General features: G+C 51.8%; 6 protein-coding genes across 6 annotated transcripts; 2 read left to right on the top strand and 4 right to left on the bottom strand.

The window, feature by feature from the left end:
• Positions 1–61: 61 nt before the first annotated feature.
• BO95DRAFT_441777 (FMN-linked oxidoreductase) lies at positions 62–1571 on the bottom strand. The gene has a single exon (XM_025586262.1). It carries the CDS (start codon positions 1193–1195, stop codon positions 236–238), a length of 960 nt encoding a protein of 319 aa, XP_025443369.1. The 5' UTR covers positions 1196–1571; the 3' UTR covers positions 62–235.
• Positions 1572–2954: 1383 nt separating this feature from the next.
• Positions 2955–5027, bottom strand: BO95DRAFT_441775 (uncharacterized protein). Its single transcript, XM_025586261.1, has 2 exons — positions 4661–5027; positions 2955–4595 (listed from the first exon to the last, which is right to left on the bottom strand). Exons 1-2 carry the CDS (start codon positions 4923–4925, stop codon positions 3343–3345), a joined length of 1518 nt encoding a protein of 505 aa, XP_025443368.1. The 5' UTR covers positions 4926–5027; the 3' UTR covers positions 2955–3342.
• A 332-nt stretch (positions 5028–5359) lies between these two features.
• On the bottom strand, positions 5360–8173 carry BO95DRAFT_441772 (putative chromatin remodeling complex subunit (Arp8)). The gene is made up of 4 exons (XM_025586260.1): positions 7895–8173; positions 7760–7838; positions 7278–7686; positions 5360–7215 (listed from the first exon to the last, which is right to left on the bottom strand). The coding sequence occupies exons 1-4, from the start codon at positions 7935–7937 to the stop codon at positions 5584–5586; spliced, it is 2163 nt and encodes a 720-aa protein (XP_025443367.1). The 5' UTR covers positions 7938–8173; the 3' UTR covers positions 5360–5583.
• Positions 8174–8343: 170 nt separating this feature from the next.
• BO95DRAFT_441771 (ADP-ribosylation factor family protein) lies at positions 8344–9801 on the top strand. Its single transcript, XM_025586259.1, has 5 exons — positions 8344–8697; positions 8772–8810; positions 8868–8951; positions 9048–9371; positions 9432–9801. Exons 1-5 carry the CDS (start codon positions 8623–8625, stop codon positions 9456–9458), a joined length of 549 nt encoding a protein of 182 aa, XP_025443366.1. The 5' UTR covers positions 8344–8622; the 3' UTR covers positions 9459–9801.
• Positions 9802–10219: 418 nt separating this feature from the next.
• BO95DRAFT_481340 (zinc-dependent alcohol dehydrogenase) lies at positions 10220–12298 on the top strand. Its single transcript, XM_025590201.1, has 9 exons — positions 10220–10627; positions 10707–10758; positions 10834–10915; positions 10985–11006; positions 11080–11160; positions 11231–11324; positions 11390–11440; positions 11542–11798; positions 11880–12298. The coding sequence occupies exons 1-9, from the start codon at positions 10396–10398 to the stop codon at positions 12059–12061; spliced, it is 1053 nt and encodes a 350-aa protein (XP_025443365.1). The 5' UTR covers positions 10220–10395; the 3' UTR covers positions 12062–12298.
• A 350-nt stretch (positions 12299–12648) lies between these two features.
• BO95DRAFT_452297 (FMN-dependent alpha-hydroxy acid dehydrogenase) lies at positions 12649–14310 on the bottom strand (the record flags this gene model as incomplete). The annotated part of the gene is made up of 4 exons (XM_025588138.1): positions 12649–12815; positions 12877–13546; positions 13604–14130; positions 14178–14310. 4 exons carry the CDS (start codon positions 14308–14310, stop codon positions 12649–12651), a joined length of 1497 nt encoding a protein of 498 aa, XP_025443364.1.
• Between the last annotated feature and the right edge of the window lie 835 nt (positions 14311–15145).

Raw genomic sequence — 15145 nt, 5'->3', positions numbered from 1 at the left:
TATTACGGAAATGGTGCATTATTAGTGGCTCGGTCTTTCATGCTTCATGCTTCATGCCTCATCTCCTCCCCCGCCTAGGAGGCTCGGTGGGACTATTGATGGTCTAACAGTTAACTTACTTTTAATCTATTTACAGCGACAGCGGGACCGGACCCGGAATCTCCTTCTATGGACGAGTAACCCCCACCCTCAAAAAAACACTCCGACCCCTCTTTTTAAACACTTCTCAACAAATCTATTGCTGCTTCTTGCCCTCGCGCATCTCCTGCTTCACGCGCGTGACCGTTCCCATGCCCCCATAAGTGATAGCCGTGTACATCATTGCAACCGAGGCTCCAGCGTCCAGAACTGCTTGCGCCTGCTGGCCGTTGGTGACACCGCCGGAAGCGAAAATGACCTTCCGGGCCAGGCTGTCCGAGGGTTTCGGAGGCTCCACCGAGGGAGTGTTCTCTGTGTCCGGCTCGACCTGGGCTGCGGTCGTGGTGGCCTCCGCGGCGGCTCCCGTCAGCTCCGGAGTGTTGGGAGTGGCATCGAGCATCGCTCGGTAACGAGCGACAAGCGAGACGGTACGGTCGAACAGCTGGGGTCCAGAGTAACCTCCCGTTTCCTTTAAGGTCTCCTGCTCCGCAGCCGGTACGGTAAATCCCTTGGGGAGAGCATCAGGACGACGGTTCGTGGTGTTACCGACGATCACACCATCCACACCGGAACTCCACACAGCCTGGCAGATGCCAGAGACCTGCTCGTCTGCATCCTCGTCGGGGCTAACTTTCACCATGACATAGGGCTTGGTGGTGCGATCAATGCTCTTGGCAGCTCCGACAACGGCCTTCAGGATGGCCGTCAGGGGAGCAGTCGCCTGGAGGTCACGCAGACCGGGGGTGTTGGGACTGGAGACGTTCACAACCAGGATGTCAGCGTACTTAGCCACGCGGTCCACGCAATACACGTAGTCACGCTTGATGGCCTCGATGTCGTTGTCAGGGGTGACCTTGTTCTTAGCCACCTGCACAGCAAGAAGCTTGCCGGGCCGCAGACTACCTGGAGGCACGCCGGCCTCACCGTTGAGCACGCGCTTCTCAGCCAGTTCATGCTCCCCAAATCCATTAGCGTAGGCGAAATCCTGGACGCGCTGCTCAAGCACGGCAGCCATGTGGTCGGCACCCTTGGAGTTGAGGCCGTAGCGGTTGATCATGGCATTCTGGGAAACGACACGGAACACGCGAGGACGGGGATTCCCATCCTGCGGCAGAGGGGTCGTTCCACCGACCTCGACAATTGCAGGCCCGATTTCAAACAGCGGATCCGGGATGTCAGCGTGCTTGTCCAGTCCGCCAGAGATACCAATAGGGTTGGAAAGAGTGTATCCGAAGACCTAACGACGGCGGAACAAAATCAGCAAGATGTCATGGATAGACCCTCTTCCTCACCAAAGGAGCCAGGCCTTACCTCCGTCACCAATGACCCATCTCCGTCCGGATTGCCCCGTTCTCTGGGATTAAGACCGTACTTGTAGAGCGTCTTCAAGATATCCACGCCGAAGTGATGCGCATCCTCCGCATCGGGAAACAACGTCCTAACCAACGGAACCACACCGTACCGATGCACACTGGCCCTAGTATCCGTGGCATACACGTACCCGACGAGCGCACCCAACGCCAGCGTCGTTCCGATGACCGTCCTCTTGAGCCCCCGACCGGCCTTCTTGGGTGCCTCCTTCGCCACCGTCTCCGCAGTCTCGGCAGCCTTGGCCGCGTTCTCCTTCACAGTCGCTTCGGCGGCCTCGGCCGCAGCCTCCGTGGCCTTCTCGCCCGACGAGGCAAATCGCACCTGAACCATGAGTTGCGCGGGGACCGGCGTCGAGCGGCGATAGAGCATCGAGGAGGGAACGGGGGACGCGGCGCATTGGAGGCGCACAGAGCGTGGGAGTGCGCGGGCTCGCGAGGCCCTCCAGACTGCGTTGGCGGTCATTTTGCGTTGGTTCCGAAGGAGCGGCGTCAGGGAAGGATGATTGTTTTAATTCTTGTCAAATGTTGCGTTCTTCGCCGGGAAAAAGTCGGTTTCAGGGAGGTTGAGAAAGGTTGATGACCTATCTGAATGGTAGTGGGTAGGGTGTTAGTTAGATGGTTATAAGTGACGTGCTCAATGCTGGTAAGTAAGAGTTTTCTATGCTATACAGAAGAGGCATTAAAAGAGAATTGCAGGTAAAGGAGGGATAGGAGGTCCAAGAAGTCGACGACTTTGAGATGTGTATGGTAGATGGAGAAACTTCCAGCGAGGATGGGACAGGTATAACAAGTATGGGAATGTAATAAACCAAGTGATTCGACTTTTGCAATTGTGACGGAGTGCCTCTACCGCAGCGTATACGGGCGTCTGGTATTTCACGAGTTGCAGAGAGCCCCGGCCACTGCATATGGCCTTCACTGAAGGTTCCGGTTCTTTCTGCCATTCTCCGCGAAAACGGAGTGGAACCGCGCGGGTTGGAAATGGCTGCATGAGGAAGGGAAGAACAACAAAATTCGACTTACCACACCCGCCTAATGCTTGAGTTGCGTGCAATTGAGAGCGCAATCTTAATGGGAAAGTGAAGCGAGCCGAGATTGAGCAGCAATCGTAGGCTTGAGTAGTAGAGAAAAGAGCCCCGATTCGGGAGGGAGGGGATACAGCCGGCTTTGCGACAGCCGAAGCCAAGCCGACAACGAACGGTTTACGAGGCGGTGGGGTGAATTCAAGCAGCAGAATTATGCGGGCCTGGATGCGGAGGGACAGGCGACAAGGCGGTGTGTAGTATTATTACGAGGATTGATAGTAATCGACAATAGATTAGCGATCAGCACGTCAGATTTCCATGTTCAATTGACTAGAAGTAGATATTTACGGTATAATACAAGGTGTGCTTGTCCAATCCGCCAGCATCGTCCAACTTGGAAACACAAATAGATACTAAATTTCTAGCGTTGAGGAATGCAGGTGAGTGCAAATTTGAGCACAAGATAAGGAACCCAATCGAGCTGAAGTGAACTTTCGCTATGTTAGAACTCCAAGATCACGCATACCGCCTTGGAACGCCTGTCTTTTTGCTGCCATGACTTCGTGGCTGTCTCAGCCGTCCAGAGTGCATGCATCTGCTTGGTACATGTTGGGAACATCTGAAGTAGCGGACGACAGCAATGTTTGGTGAAGAAGCTGAAGAAAAGACTTGTATTATACGAATGAGAGAGTATGTAAACAAATGCAATGCACACCCAGTAGTAAAAGGAGCAGGGCATGATAGGCATGGATACCACTGCCCCACGTGAATAGGAATGGCGGTGGAGAAAGAGCGATGCGCTGCCTAGTTTACTCGTCGCTCATATCGTCGTCATCTGCATCGTGAAAAGTTGGCTCCCGCTCAACGCTTGCGTCGCGGTGAGCAGATGCATCGAACTCGTCCTCATCCTTGGTGGCTTCCGGCTCGGGTTCTTCCGGGGCGGGAGGCATACTTTTCGAGTACTTCGGGTCAATGGCAAGTCTGTGTTGAGCCCGCTTATATGCCTCCGCCTCATCTGGATCGCGGATGACAACTTGCATCTGATCAACTTGGTCTTCTTTCGTCTTGGGCCGCGTAGGAGCGAGACCCGCCTGCGCAATGGTACGGGCTCTCTCGGGCTTCAAGCGAGTCTTTCCAAGAATGGGATAGTAGTAGGCGGCCATCTGTCTCGCAGACAAGCTATCGCGCTGGCCTCCTCGCACCTCAGAAGGATCAAAAAGCGTGACGGCTATGTCTCGCTGCTTCTGGTTATCACCGAGGGTTTGAGCGCTGGTAGCATATGTACGAGCACGATCGTAACGGTGAAATTTGGTACCGTCAGGCCCGTCATGAGTGTACAGCTCTTCACTATTACGGTCCGGGTTGGTCAACTGCAGACTTGCAGAAACGCTCTTGGCCATCTCTTTCTTCTCGGGTAAGAACAGATCGTAGTCCCAGGGAATGGGACCAGGGTCAGGATACAAATCAGGATTTGACTTGTGCAGGGCGGCCTTGGTCGCGTGCTCCTCGCATATGCGCTCTTCTGGGGCAGACGGATGTAGAATTGCCACATCCATGCGCTTGTCTCTCTTGTTTGATATTTCCTGGATGGGTGTTTTATCGAACTTGAATTGAACGAAGCCTCCTGGATCAGGGAATCCTTGTAGATCAGGAAGGAGAGGGAAGAACCCGACCGGCTTCAATTTAGGATTGTCAGGATGCACTGGATGAGCCCATGCATCGAGTTCGAGCTTCGTCACAGTGTGACCCTTGATGCTGCTCGCCGTATCTTCGCCAACATGCTTGTTATTGGGGTACGCGATGTCGAACCCTTTCTGGATGTACTTCTTGATATAGATAGGGTCATCCTGTGACCGGCCTTTGTCGAGGGAACGCGACTTTGTTCTAACTGTCGTGACCTTGGGGCTGTCCGGCGCACGAAGCCCGGCAGAAATGTATTGTGTGCGACGGAGGAAACTGACGTTGGTGTTTTTCGGTGCAGGGTTCTTCAGCTGTTCCGGTGTCATGAGAAGTGCGAGATCGGCGGGGTCAAGCGGTTCGGGGTTCTCGGGAGCCATGATCGCTACACGTTGACTGCTGTCAGCGATTGCTCCAACGACCTTATGCGCACAGGATTGACAAACGCACCACTCTCATCGCCCAGATGCAGGCCGGGAATACCGACCAAGTCGAGGGGCATACCACCCTCGGCGTCAACATCGATGTTAGGCTCCTCGCGACGAGCCAAATTGGCCGTGAAACCCGGGGTCAAAAATCGTTGGAGGCCCTCATGAGGTATCTCCATGAACTTCGGAGGCATGTCCGGCGGAGGTAGGTCATTGCGATAGCGAAGAGATGCGATGTACTCTTGGTGAAAGCCCCCCGAGGAGCTGCTGTCCTTGGATTTTGACATTGTATCTTGTGAGCGTTGGAAATATCTGCTATCGGCTATTATAGGTTGTTGCTAAGCTTGGATAGAGATACTTGATCTCTTGAGTCGGGCGTGTCAGTTCACAGGCGCTCTCATCATTGATGGTCGCATGTTTGACTTACCTAGGTGGCCGGGGTTTTAAGCCCTCCAAGAATTTTCAAGCTTGAGAACCGGTTTCGGGGTTCCGGTCACGTCCTTATAGCTGAAGCCAAATTCGAACGGGTATGCATCTAAGGTATAATATTAAAGGATGTTTTGAGGACATGCGTGCACTACAGGCTAGGACTAGAGGATCCAGGACAAACTCACCTGTCTGAGTTGGAGACGTTCTGCACTCTGTGACCGCCTACTACTCGTGAGATGCAAACGTCTCGGAAAGTGGTTTCTCCGCAAGCGAATGGTCAATGTATATTAGTCTACTACACAAGTTCGATTGCGGGAGATTGAAGAGTGAAAATAGCATGATAATGAGACAGAGAAACTCTTCCTGAAAACATTGAACAACTCGAAATAATACATATCAACCAAGGATATAATAGAGCGACTATAACCTGTATCATATGTAATCCGATACCCACCAACACCGACCATTATTCAATGAAGCAAAATGCCAAAAGGCCACCAAGGCATCATGCGAAAATCAGTAAGACCACATGCACTTGTACGCCATCAACCTATGTCCCAAGCGATCATATTCCAGCTGCCCTATCCAGCTATCGTTGGTTCCACTCAGTTTTCCAAAGACGCTTGCGCCTTTCCAGACAACGACCTGCGGGTCGAGATCCCGAGGAGGAGTGCCGATCATGATCTCCTTGGCAAATCCTGGTCGAAGGTTCTGGAGACGCTCTTCAAGATATGAGTGAAAGCCATTGATCAAGCTTCCGCCTCCCACGACCATAATACCGCCAAGGAAATCTCGCATCTTACGTTCGTCGGAACGAGCCGCATGCGCAATAGAAGTTAAAATTGCACTGTCCAGCGGAAAGTTTGGTAGGATGTCATCGCGTTCCTCAACAGTGGGCGGACGGTTAGGCAATGCGCTCTGGCCCTGGCCAGCAGGCACAGGCGTAGCCCCGCCGGGAAGTGGTGTACCCAGCGTCTCCGGTGCCGGCGATCCGGCAACAGACGATCGGGGTGTGGCCTCCAGCTCCTGTACACGGCTGAGAGCATTGATCTGTTGGGATCGACTCGGTGTAGCCTGCACCTCCAATGTATTCGATTGGGCATCGCCATTTACCTGGCCATGGTTGATAGGAGGGGCAAGAGCAGTTAGAATTTCGGACTGAGCCGCCGATGTAGGGTCGTTGGGCTGTCCATCGTAAATATCAACTGAGCGAGCAATGAGTTTTCTCCTGCCCTTGAGCTTCTCCTCGTGGTTGAATATGGATGGCTGGAAGTAGCCCATGGGCGCCAGGTGAATCTCATCGTAGGCTTTGAATGTGTATTTCCGGGTGTCTTGGCCGGCGACTCGAAGGTGGAAATCGTAGACCTGCACGGATACACTTGCCTCGTTCATCGTACAAACATTCTTCTTCAGCTCTTCGGCCAACAAGAAGTCATATCTGTGCCAAAGGTTGATCTCGGCATAGGGGAAGTGGTCGTAAAGCATCATCTTGACAAATGTCTCGGTCACATCGAGACCACCGTACTTCAGGTTCACTCGCGAGTTTTCGATGCACATGCCCTCTTCCACGCAGCAGATTGATGTTTTCTGGGCACCAATGTCAACCACACAGGCAGATGTGAACCCTGCACCAAACGTGGCCGCCAAGCTCTCTTGAATGAAGCAGCTGCGAGCAAAGGCGAATTCTCGCATGAGTATTTCCAGAACTTGGGTGACGTATGACTTCTCGTATAAGTCTGGGATGACGAAGACACATGAGTACTGAAGCCAGTCCTTCTTGCTCGTGAGTCCTAGTTGCGATTTGATCGCGTCCTCGAGGATGAGCGAAATGTCCAAAAATAAGAGTCTCTTGTTGTCGTAGTCTGTCTCGTTGCACCAGCCATGCTTTATTGGCCAGTAGAGTTTATACCGGGGCTTGGATGCATCGGGTATCCTTAAAGCTGCTTGTCCCACAATGTACTCAGGTGCAGGATCTGAGAGCTCGGTCCATTCAACCCGCATAGGATCATTGTGCTCTGAAATGGTTTCCGGTACTGTCCTCCGATTGTAGTTGATGACCATTTCTTTTGAGTTTGGCAATGTCCGACGCTTGTTTTGTCGCATATGGGCTTTCAGTTCTGCCGACATTGTCGTGTACTGGGAAGCGAACTATTACCAGAGCGCGATAATCAGCAACGTAATCTGCCGTGAGAAGAAAGCTGGAGACAAACCTCAGGACCGAACATCTTTTCGGGTTCCAAGTCCGATCCATCGTCCATCTTTAGCCGCTTTGGACATGGCTCTTCGTGATCTTCGGCTTCGTTGGATGGCGATTTTCGCGCAATCACCATGGGTATGGTCTTTGGCAAAGCGTCGCTAGCTAGTCCGATACGTAGGTTCTGGCTTCCGACGTGGACCACGATCACCTTGGAGCCCGCCGTCTCGGCAGTCGTCTCGTCGGCGTCCTCCATATTGGTATCACCGTCGCCTTCTGCCTCTGCTTCTGGTAGTCCTAGGTCATTCGCCTTGGCCATAGCCAGCGCACGGTCCCGGTCTTTAGCTGTCTTCGCCATTCGATTCCGCGCCTCCTCGTTCTGCAGTCGAAATGCAAGGTACTGATCATCGCGCTTGAGATAATCACTGTGTAGATGATAATAGGCAGTCAGGTAAAGAAAGGCAATCTGAACTGATAGCGGTGGAGGCAATAGCGTACGTATAGTAGTTTTTCTGGTTGATTGGTGGTATTTGCGGCCAGCTTGACAGCTCCATATTGTTGTCGGTTCTCTCGAGACCTGTTCTCAATCAATCAGACGATGGCAGTTGAGTCGGATAGCACTGGAGATCATACCCTCATCCCGAAGGAGAGCCTTGCCCGATTTCTTCCCAACCATATTGAAAGGCTGATTGTGCAATCGGCGATGCGATGTAGGTTAAAAGACGGGAAATTCGTCTTGAGATGGTGGGATTGAAATTATCGTGGTTATGAGAGACCCATTCGTCTGTTTTCAACTTCCCACTCTATTGGAGGGAAATCAAGTTGCGACACTAAAAGAGTTGGCAGGGAAGGCAGGGAAGGGAGGTTGTGAGGGGATTGAGCGATGAACGAACGACCGACCCAGCGATAAACTGGTAAGGGAATCCGGAGAACGAACGATACTAACCTACCTACACAGTAGTTACAGTACACACACTCTCCATTGAGTGAGCTCGGGCCAGCCCGATCGGCAGGAGACCGCAAGCCAATGACGGTCACCACCATTTAGTCAGCTCTTGGTCCTCGCTCATTGAGCTGTTGCGGTAGGTTTTGGCCATATCTGTTATTTCTTCAAAGACATATTCGTCCACTTCTTCCGAATTGGTCCTTGCACACCATACTTACTTCTTGGTCGGTGCAGTTGTTTGGACAACTTGATCGTTGGGTTTGTGTCCGCCCGCATCTCCGCCACCGCTCCAACGCCCTGATCCCGCCGCAAAGACAATAGACAGACAGACAGACAAGACAACTTCCGTCTCACGCCTTCCACTTCCCTCCCCCCCCTTCGGAGCCCACGATCAGCTTATTCAAATTTCGCCGCGATGGGAGGTTCGCTTTCACGTCTCTGGTCCTTCGTTTGGGCAAAGAAAGAAATCCGCATCTTGATCCTTGGACTCGTATGTTCTTTCGACGTCACGCTACCGTTTGTAGCTATCACCCCCTCCCGCGGCTAATGGTTTCGCTTATTTAGGACAATGCTGGAAAAACAACTCTTCTTTACCGACTGAAGGTGCGCCCTGGAATGATCATGAGATACATGTCGCGGAATCTTACGGAAGTCTTCTAGATTGGTGAAGTGGTCACGACGATACCCACGATCGGATTTAACGTCGAATCGGTGACGTACGGAAATTTGAACTTCAATGTTTGGGTGAGTACAACAACTTTTGGCGACTGCGATTTTCCTTGTTCCCAAAAGACTATTGCGATGAGGGTTCCTCTCGGCTGACTTCCTTGCCTCTTACAGGACCTCGGAGGTCAAACATCCATCCGTCCATACTGGCGATGCTACTATGCCAACACCGCTGCGGTCATATTCGTCATCGACTCAACAGATATTGAACGACTCGGCACGGCTGCGGATGAGCTGGCGGCGATGCTCAACGAGGAGGAGCTTCGCGATGCGGCCCTGCTGGTGTTTGCCAATAAGCAGGACCAGCCGGGTGCCAAGGGCGCCGGTGAGATCTCTGAGGCTCTGAAGTTGGGCGAACTGCGGGACAGAAATTGGAGCATTGTCGCATGCTCTGCTATTGATGGCAAAGGTCTGAATGAGGGCATGGACTGGCTGGTTGTAAGTGACGTTGCTGGTAATTATCTTTGTTCGGACTTACTAACCGTCCTCGCCTCCTAGCAAACACTTCAGTCGGAGAACGCATAAACCATGCTGCGATACCAGTCATGCCATAGATTTGCTTTTGATACACCTTCGAAACTCGGATGGAAAACCACAAAGAAACGTGGACGCGCCAGCTTTGTTTAGGAGCTTCTTTCGTCGCCTGTGCGCCTTTTTTAACATTGTTCCCTTTCGAGGCAGGGCTGTCGTTTATACATTATACCTTTTTGATTCTGAAATGTGTTATACCTTGCATAATACCTTAATTCATTCTACCATGATCCCCGTTGGCTTGGCTGTAAGGAAATAGTGCTACTGAGTGAGATGTTTGAGCTAGAGCAGTCGAACTTAGGACCAGCCAATGTTCGGCTGTCTACTTGCTGCACGGTTATATACTGACTCTATCAATATGTTTTGCGGTTCCATTGTTTAAAGTGGCTCTTCGTCGAAATTGCATATCCAAGTCTTTGAGAAAACAAGCCAGATCACTATCCCCATTTATACCTCTTCAAGGCTTAGGCCCAGTGCCCTTGAACTTGTAGGCACAGCCCAGCTTTTTAGAGCAGTCCATATAATTTTTCATACCGATCCCTCCTCGGCACACCTCCACACGGTGGGAACCTACCAAGATATCTTCTTATCTTAGCTCCTATCAGTGACGCTGATTATCACAGCGATACATAGATAACCAACCTACAATGCAATCTTAATCAGATTAGCCGACCAAGTCTGAGAATCAAGACTGGAAAATCTGTGAATAGCGCATAGGGCCTCTGTTATAAACCATATATTCCATTGTCCGATAAGCTCCTCTCTTCCCCGCACTAGCCATCGAAACCCCGAATCTATATATTCGAGATACCCCGCAATGACCCATCTATAATTTATTCACAAATTGACATCTCCCTTGCAGTCTACCACTAGCTCCTCATACTTTTGAGAAGAGATATCATACAAGATAAACCGCCACGGATCCGATACGATGAGCATCCCATCAAGCCAAACCGCAGCCCTCATCCCCGCAACCGGGGCATCCCCTACCGCGCGCCTTCAAATCCGACACGATCACCCCGTGCCATCCCCGACGGAGGGACAGATTCTTGTTAAGCTGGAATACTCCGGGGTATGTCACTCGGATGTACACAGTGTGCGCGGGGAGACGCCCATGTTAACCGACGTGGCGGGCCATGAAGGCGTGGGGAAGGTGGTCAAAGGTAGGTATTTGACTTCCTTTCCAATGGCATCAGTGCTTCTGGTCAATCTAGTCAGCCCGCTGACTGGCATCTGGCATAGTGGGCAGTGGGCTTGACGAGCAAGTCTGGCTAGGAAAGAGAGTCGGGATACGGTTCGCACATTGGCTCTTCCTTCAGTATGTCTACAATTTGGACGAGATCTAACGACGATTGAACGGTGTCTACAGCTGGCTGTACAGCACCTGCTTGGAGTGCGAGATATGCGTCATCAACAACACGGCGTGTCCATACCAAAAGAACGCCGGAGCAGTAGGTTGAGTTATCCACTATGGTGTCTAATTGGAGATGATGTGTCTAGAGCTGATCTCAACGACCAAGAATACTCCGGGAACTTTTCAGCGTGAGTGACCGACGAACTCCGATTCAATCCAAACGCGCGCGGTGTAGCTGACCGGAGCGATGTGCGAGGTCAGAATACATTGTCAGCCCTGCAAATCATGTCACCATCATCCCTCCGAACCTGGAGCCAGACGTCGCTGCTCCCCTGTTGTGCGGTATGTCTGTCTCTCTTGCCTCTGTCCTTCTGTGGTATGTGTCATCGACGATTCTCTTATGGCCTATTAGCTGGAATTGCCATGTACTCTTCGATAATGAAGACGAAGACTCGACCGGGAGACTGGATCGTGATCCCCGGCGCAGGCGGCGGATTGGGCCACATGTAAGCTCTATCACCGTGCTACACCCGGAGCACAGGTACCGTTGGCTGAACCGTTGCCACAATAGGGGTATTCAAATCGCCGTCAAAAAGGGGCTCAAAGTTATCGCGATCGATAGGTAAAATGCTTCTGCCCCAGGCCATGCACAAGCCCTTCGTTGCCCAAAGAACATGACTGCCCTAACGAAGCCCGCTGACACGAAACCCCCCCTTCATCCAGCGGCGAAAAGAAGAGACAGCTCTGCCTCGCCCTCGGAGCCACCAGTTTCCTCGACTATAAGACCGACGACATCGAGCACCGCGTCAAAGCCTTGACGTCAGGCCTAGGCGCGCACGCCGTGATCTGCACCGCCAACAGCGAGCAGGCCTACATTCAAAGTATGAGCCTGCTTCGGAGGCTGGGGGTATTGGTGTGTGTGGGTATCCCGAACGCACCGTTTCGACTCCCAGCGACCCCATTTGACATGATTGTTAAAGGTAAGGGAGGGCGATGTTTCCGGGAGTTCCTGTGGAGAGAAAAAAGCCTACGCAGCGGCTGATCTCTGAAATTGCGGCTAGGGCTCACGATTATCGGCAACTCGGCTGGCACTGCGAAAGAAATGGATGAATTGATGGAGCTGGCTGTAGCGGGAGATGTGAAGGCGCATATTGAGACATATGAATTGGATGACATTGATGACGTCCTGGATCGGTTGGGACGCTCGGAGATCGATGGAAGAGCTGTTGTGCGGATTCCTTGAGAGAATGTCGGGCGCGCTTCCGGTAAGAATCGAGGTCTTTCATGAGACCTCTAGTCTGTTATACTTATTAGGGAATTTGGGCATGGGAACGGCTGCTGAGGGCAATTGTCTTGGCCGCTTGGTGGTGGTGATGGTGGTGGTCTTGTTGTCGCCTGGGTGGCTGAGCAGGAATGAACTGACTTGGTTCGAAGGTAAATAGCTTCGAGCCATGTTGACATATTACTCATGAACGTCGGCATGATTCTCCTAAGCTAGATTATTGCGAGATGCGCGTGGTCTTCAAGGTTTCTAGTAGCGCAATCCTTGAAACTGAGGTACAAAGATAGCAAGTGCCATGTTAGCTCGGGCTCTTGGAGTGGCTTATGTTGGTCCATGAGAGGCTTGCTGAACGGTGTAGAAACCTCGAATGAAACACCTTAGCTGACAGCAAAATGGGTCTAATCAGATATATTGTAGCTAGTAGGGATTTGGACCGTCGACGCATGAGAGATATTATCACAGTGGCTCTTATTGCCTCACAGGAAACCGTCACCGAACTGATATAAAGAGAAGACACTGACCGCACCATACTCGACCTAAATGTGGCTTCATAGTCTCGAGCGTCGCCCTTTTGCAACTTTACGTGCATACGGGTGGGAGGCAGAATTGGGGACGAGATGGTCGATGTCTGCTGTGTTGACGAGATGTGGGCCTGCTTCATCCAGGCTAGTAATTCCAACGTTGCGCATTGCTGTCTCGAGCTCATCCTTCATGACTGCAGATAATGAGATTGGCATCCGGGCCACATATTCAGTAAAGCAGCAACCGAGACTTACTATCAATCAAATGCTCAACGCCGTCCTGGCCATAATTAGCGGCGAAGAGCATGCTCCGCCCCATGCCCACGGCAATTGCTCCCAGACAGATCGCCTTGAGAATATCCGTTCCGCGACGAATGCCACTGTCAACGTAGATTTCCATCTTGTCGAAGATCTCCGGACACCGCTTGTGGAGTTCGAGTAGAGTAATGATGGACGGTGGGCTGGTGTCCAAGTTCCGGCCTCCGTGATTGCTCAGAAGAATCCCATCAAGGCCGGCCTCCATGGCCAGAATAGCATCATCGGCAGACATGACGCCTTTCAGACACACGGGCAGGTGAGTGTGCTGCCGCACCCATGCCAAGTCCTCCCACGTCAGACCTGGATCAATGAAACCGGCCATGACACGACCGAGACCGCCGCCCTTCTTGTCATTCTTCGCTTTCGAAGGTGCCATGGGAACGGTTAGATCCTCGTCCGCCTTGACACGCTCATCCGCCTCCCTTTTACCGGGCCAGGCAGCGTCGACGGTCACAAAGATGCCCTTGACGTTCGGATTGGCGGAGCATTGATGGAGAAGCGAAGCTGACTTCTCCCGGTCGCGGTTAACGTATAGTTGGAAGAAAAGGGGCGCTGATGGCGCAGCCTCTTGAATCTCCTCGAGAGTATACGATGAGTTGTTAGACACCTACAGCCAATCTCGTTAGAAGCCAGCCACGAAATGGTAAGGATGGGAGTGACTTACTCCCTGAAAGACCTTTTTGCTCTCGCAGGCCCTCGCAATGGCAAGCTCTCCGTCTGGGTGAATGAGCTTGGCCATGGCCGCCGGACTAACAAATAGTGGGAGGCTCGTCTCAAGTCCAAGGAACTTGGTTCTCGTGTTGACAGACCGCACATTCCTCAGTACTCGTGGCCGAAGCCAGATGCGGTCAAAGCACGATTTGTTGGCGTTTCGCGTTATCAGGTCAGTCGAGGCGCTGGAATAGAACGCCCAGGTCTTTTTGCTGGCCGTTGAAGATGCCACCACTTCGAAATCATGGGAGTTGATCAAGGTGTGCAACGGTGGCTTTTCATTTTGAGGAACCATCTGCGGGCTTGCAGTAGGTGGTGGCTTCAGCCATTCATCGTTAATCGTGGCCTCATCTAGAACACCCATATGCCTCTCTGCTGACAGCTTCGTCTTGATTAAATTCGAGGCATGCACCTCTGAGTATGCTTTGGTAGCATCATGACCCGCGTGCTTCAGGATAACTGTAGAGTTGGAACGGTCATCTACGGGATGTTCTCAGAGCATTCCAGCAATTCCGGACATCACTTACCTGTTGGGCCTCCTGGATGCTCTTCTAAGAAATCTGTCATGTCCCATACTTGATTGTCCACAACAATCCAGCAGTCATCGGGTGAACTGTGCTGAGAGATCTGCTCTGTAGACAAGAGCTTCTTGACCGCCATTTTCTTCTCACTGTCAAGCAAGGCCAGACAGAAACCCGCAAGATGAGATTTTGGATAACCGGGCGCCAATTACCAGGGAGAAGTGCTTGGTGGTTGTATCTGCCACTGTGTTGCGTTCCAATATGATTGCAACTCAAGTTTTGCAACGTAAGTTCCTCAAGGGCAACCGAAGACAAACATCCAGGGAAGGGACTCCATCAGTAGTAATATATCCCCAGATCGACCAGTCTGCATGGTTCGGGGTAACATCAATGCGGAGTAACCTTAGCCGCATGGGAAACCGCATAGCAAAAGCCGAGAAGGAATGATCAGCCACGTTTTGTCAATCTGTTCCTACCGTCTGCACTATCAGCTAAGTTCAGCGTCAAGCTAGAACGATCATGACTTATCGTGCCTCTTAAGCATTAAGGAGGTAACTCTCATGAAGAGCGACAATGTCTGCACTGTGTCGCAATGTACGTTGTTCATCTGTTGTACAGTTGTACATATAGATTCAGGGACGACGAACAACCACGGAGTACACGGAGCAACGCCGAGGGAGAGTTGCTCCGGCATGCGGAGATCTTTCCGCTCTTTGGTAGAGCCCTCAGGCCAAAAACTACGTCAGCATTCAGGACGTTTCTCATGATTTGACGATTCTAGGGACCAAGTATGATGGGTAATTGAGTGGTGGTTAGCAAGAATATATTTTCTCTCCAAGGGCTGTCATTTGGTCCAATTATACTGGATTGAGGTGTAGGTCGACAGATGGCTTCGAGTTCCCAGCTATGACGAGACTTGACCCTTTGCCCTGGACAAGGGTTGAACCATGGCATCCCCCTGGCTACTTTGAAAA

This window comes from Aspergillus brunneoviolaceus (genome assembly GCF_003184695.1).
Source record: "Aspergillus brunneoviolaceus CBS 621.78 unplaced genomic scaffold BO95scaffold_25, whole genome shotgun sequence".
NCBI lineage: Eukaryota > Fungi > Ascomycota > Eurotiomycetes > Eurotiales > Aspergillaceae > Aspergillus > Aspergillus brunneoviolaceus.
The sequence above is the reverse complement of the archived record's forward strand: the minus strand, read 5'-3'. Positions and strand labels throughout refer to the sequence as shown.

What these genes read in the sequence shown, in the direction of transcription:
- BO95DRAFT_441772 (XM_025586260.1), bottom strand. Translation starts at nt 7,937, where the DNA reads ATGGTTGGGAAGAAATCGGGCAAGGCTCTCCTTCGGGATGAGG. An exon ending in AACCAGAAAAACTACTATAC is followed by an intron (nt 7,687 to 7,759) that starts GTACGCTATTGC and finishes TCATCTACACAG; the next exon opens with TGATTATCTCAAGCGCGATG. An exon ending in AAAAGATGTTCGGTCCTGAG is followed by an intron (nt 7,216 to 7,277) that starts GTTTGTCTCCAG and finishes CTCTGGTAATAG; the next exon opens with TTCGCTTCCCAGTACACGAC.
- BO95DRAFT_441777 (XM_025586262.1), bottom strand. Translation starts at nt 1,195, where the DNA reads ATGATCAACCGCTACGGCCTCAACTCCAAGGGTGCCGACCACATGGCT.
- BO95DRAFT_481340 (XM_025590201.1), top strand. Translation starts at nt 10,396, where the DNA reads ATGAGCATCCCATCAAGCCAAACCGCAGCCCTCATCCCCGCAACCGGG. An exon ending in TACTCCGGGAACTTTTCAGC is followed by an intron (nt 11,007 to 11,079) that starts GTGAGTGACCGA and finishes GTGCGAGGTCAG; the next exon opens with AATACATTGTCAGCCCTGCA. An exon ending in AAAGTTATCGCGATCGATAG is followed by an intron (nt 11,441 to 11,541) that starts GTAAAATGCTTC and finishes CCCTTCATCCAG; the next exon opens with CGGCGAAAAGAAGAGACAGC.
- BO95DRAFT_441775 (XM_025586261.1), bottom strand. Translation starts at nt 4,925, where the DNA reads ATGTCAAAATCCAAGGACAGCAGCTCCTCGGGGGGCTTTCACCAAGAG. An exon ending in GCATCTGGGCGATGAGAGTG is followed by an intron (nt 4,596 to 4,660) that starts GTGCGTTTGTCA and finishes GTCAACGTGTAG; the next exon opens with CGATCATGGCTCCCGAGAAC.
- BO95DRAFT_441771 (XM_025586259.1), top strand. Translation starts at nt 8,623, where the DNA reads ATGGGAGGTTCGCTTTCACGTCTCTGGTCCTTCGTTTGGGCAAAGAAA. An exon ending in CTCTTCTTTACCGACTGAAG is followed by an intron (nt 8,811 to 8,867) that starts GTGCGCCCTGGA and finishes GAAGTCTTCTAG; the next exon opens with ATTGGTGAAGTGGTCACGAC. An exon ending in ATTTGAACTTCAATGTTTGG is followed by an intron (nt 8,952 to 9,047) that starts GTGAGTACAACA and finishes TGCCTCTTACAG; the next exon opens with GACCTCGGAGGTCAAACATC.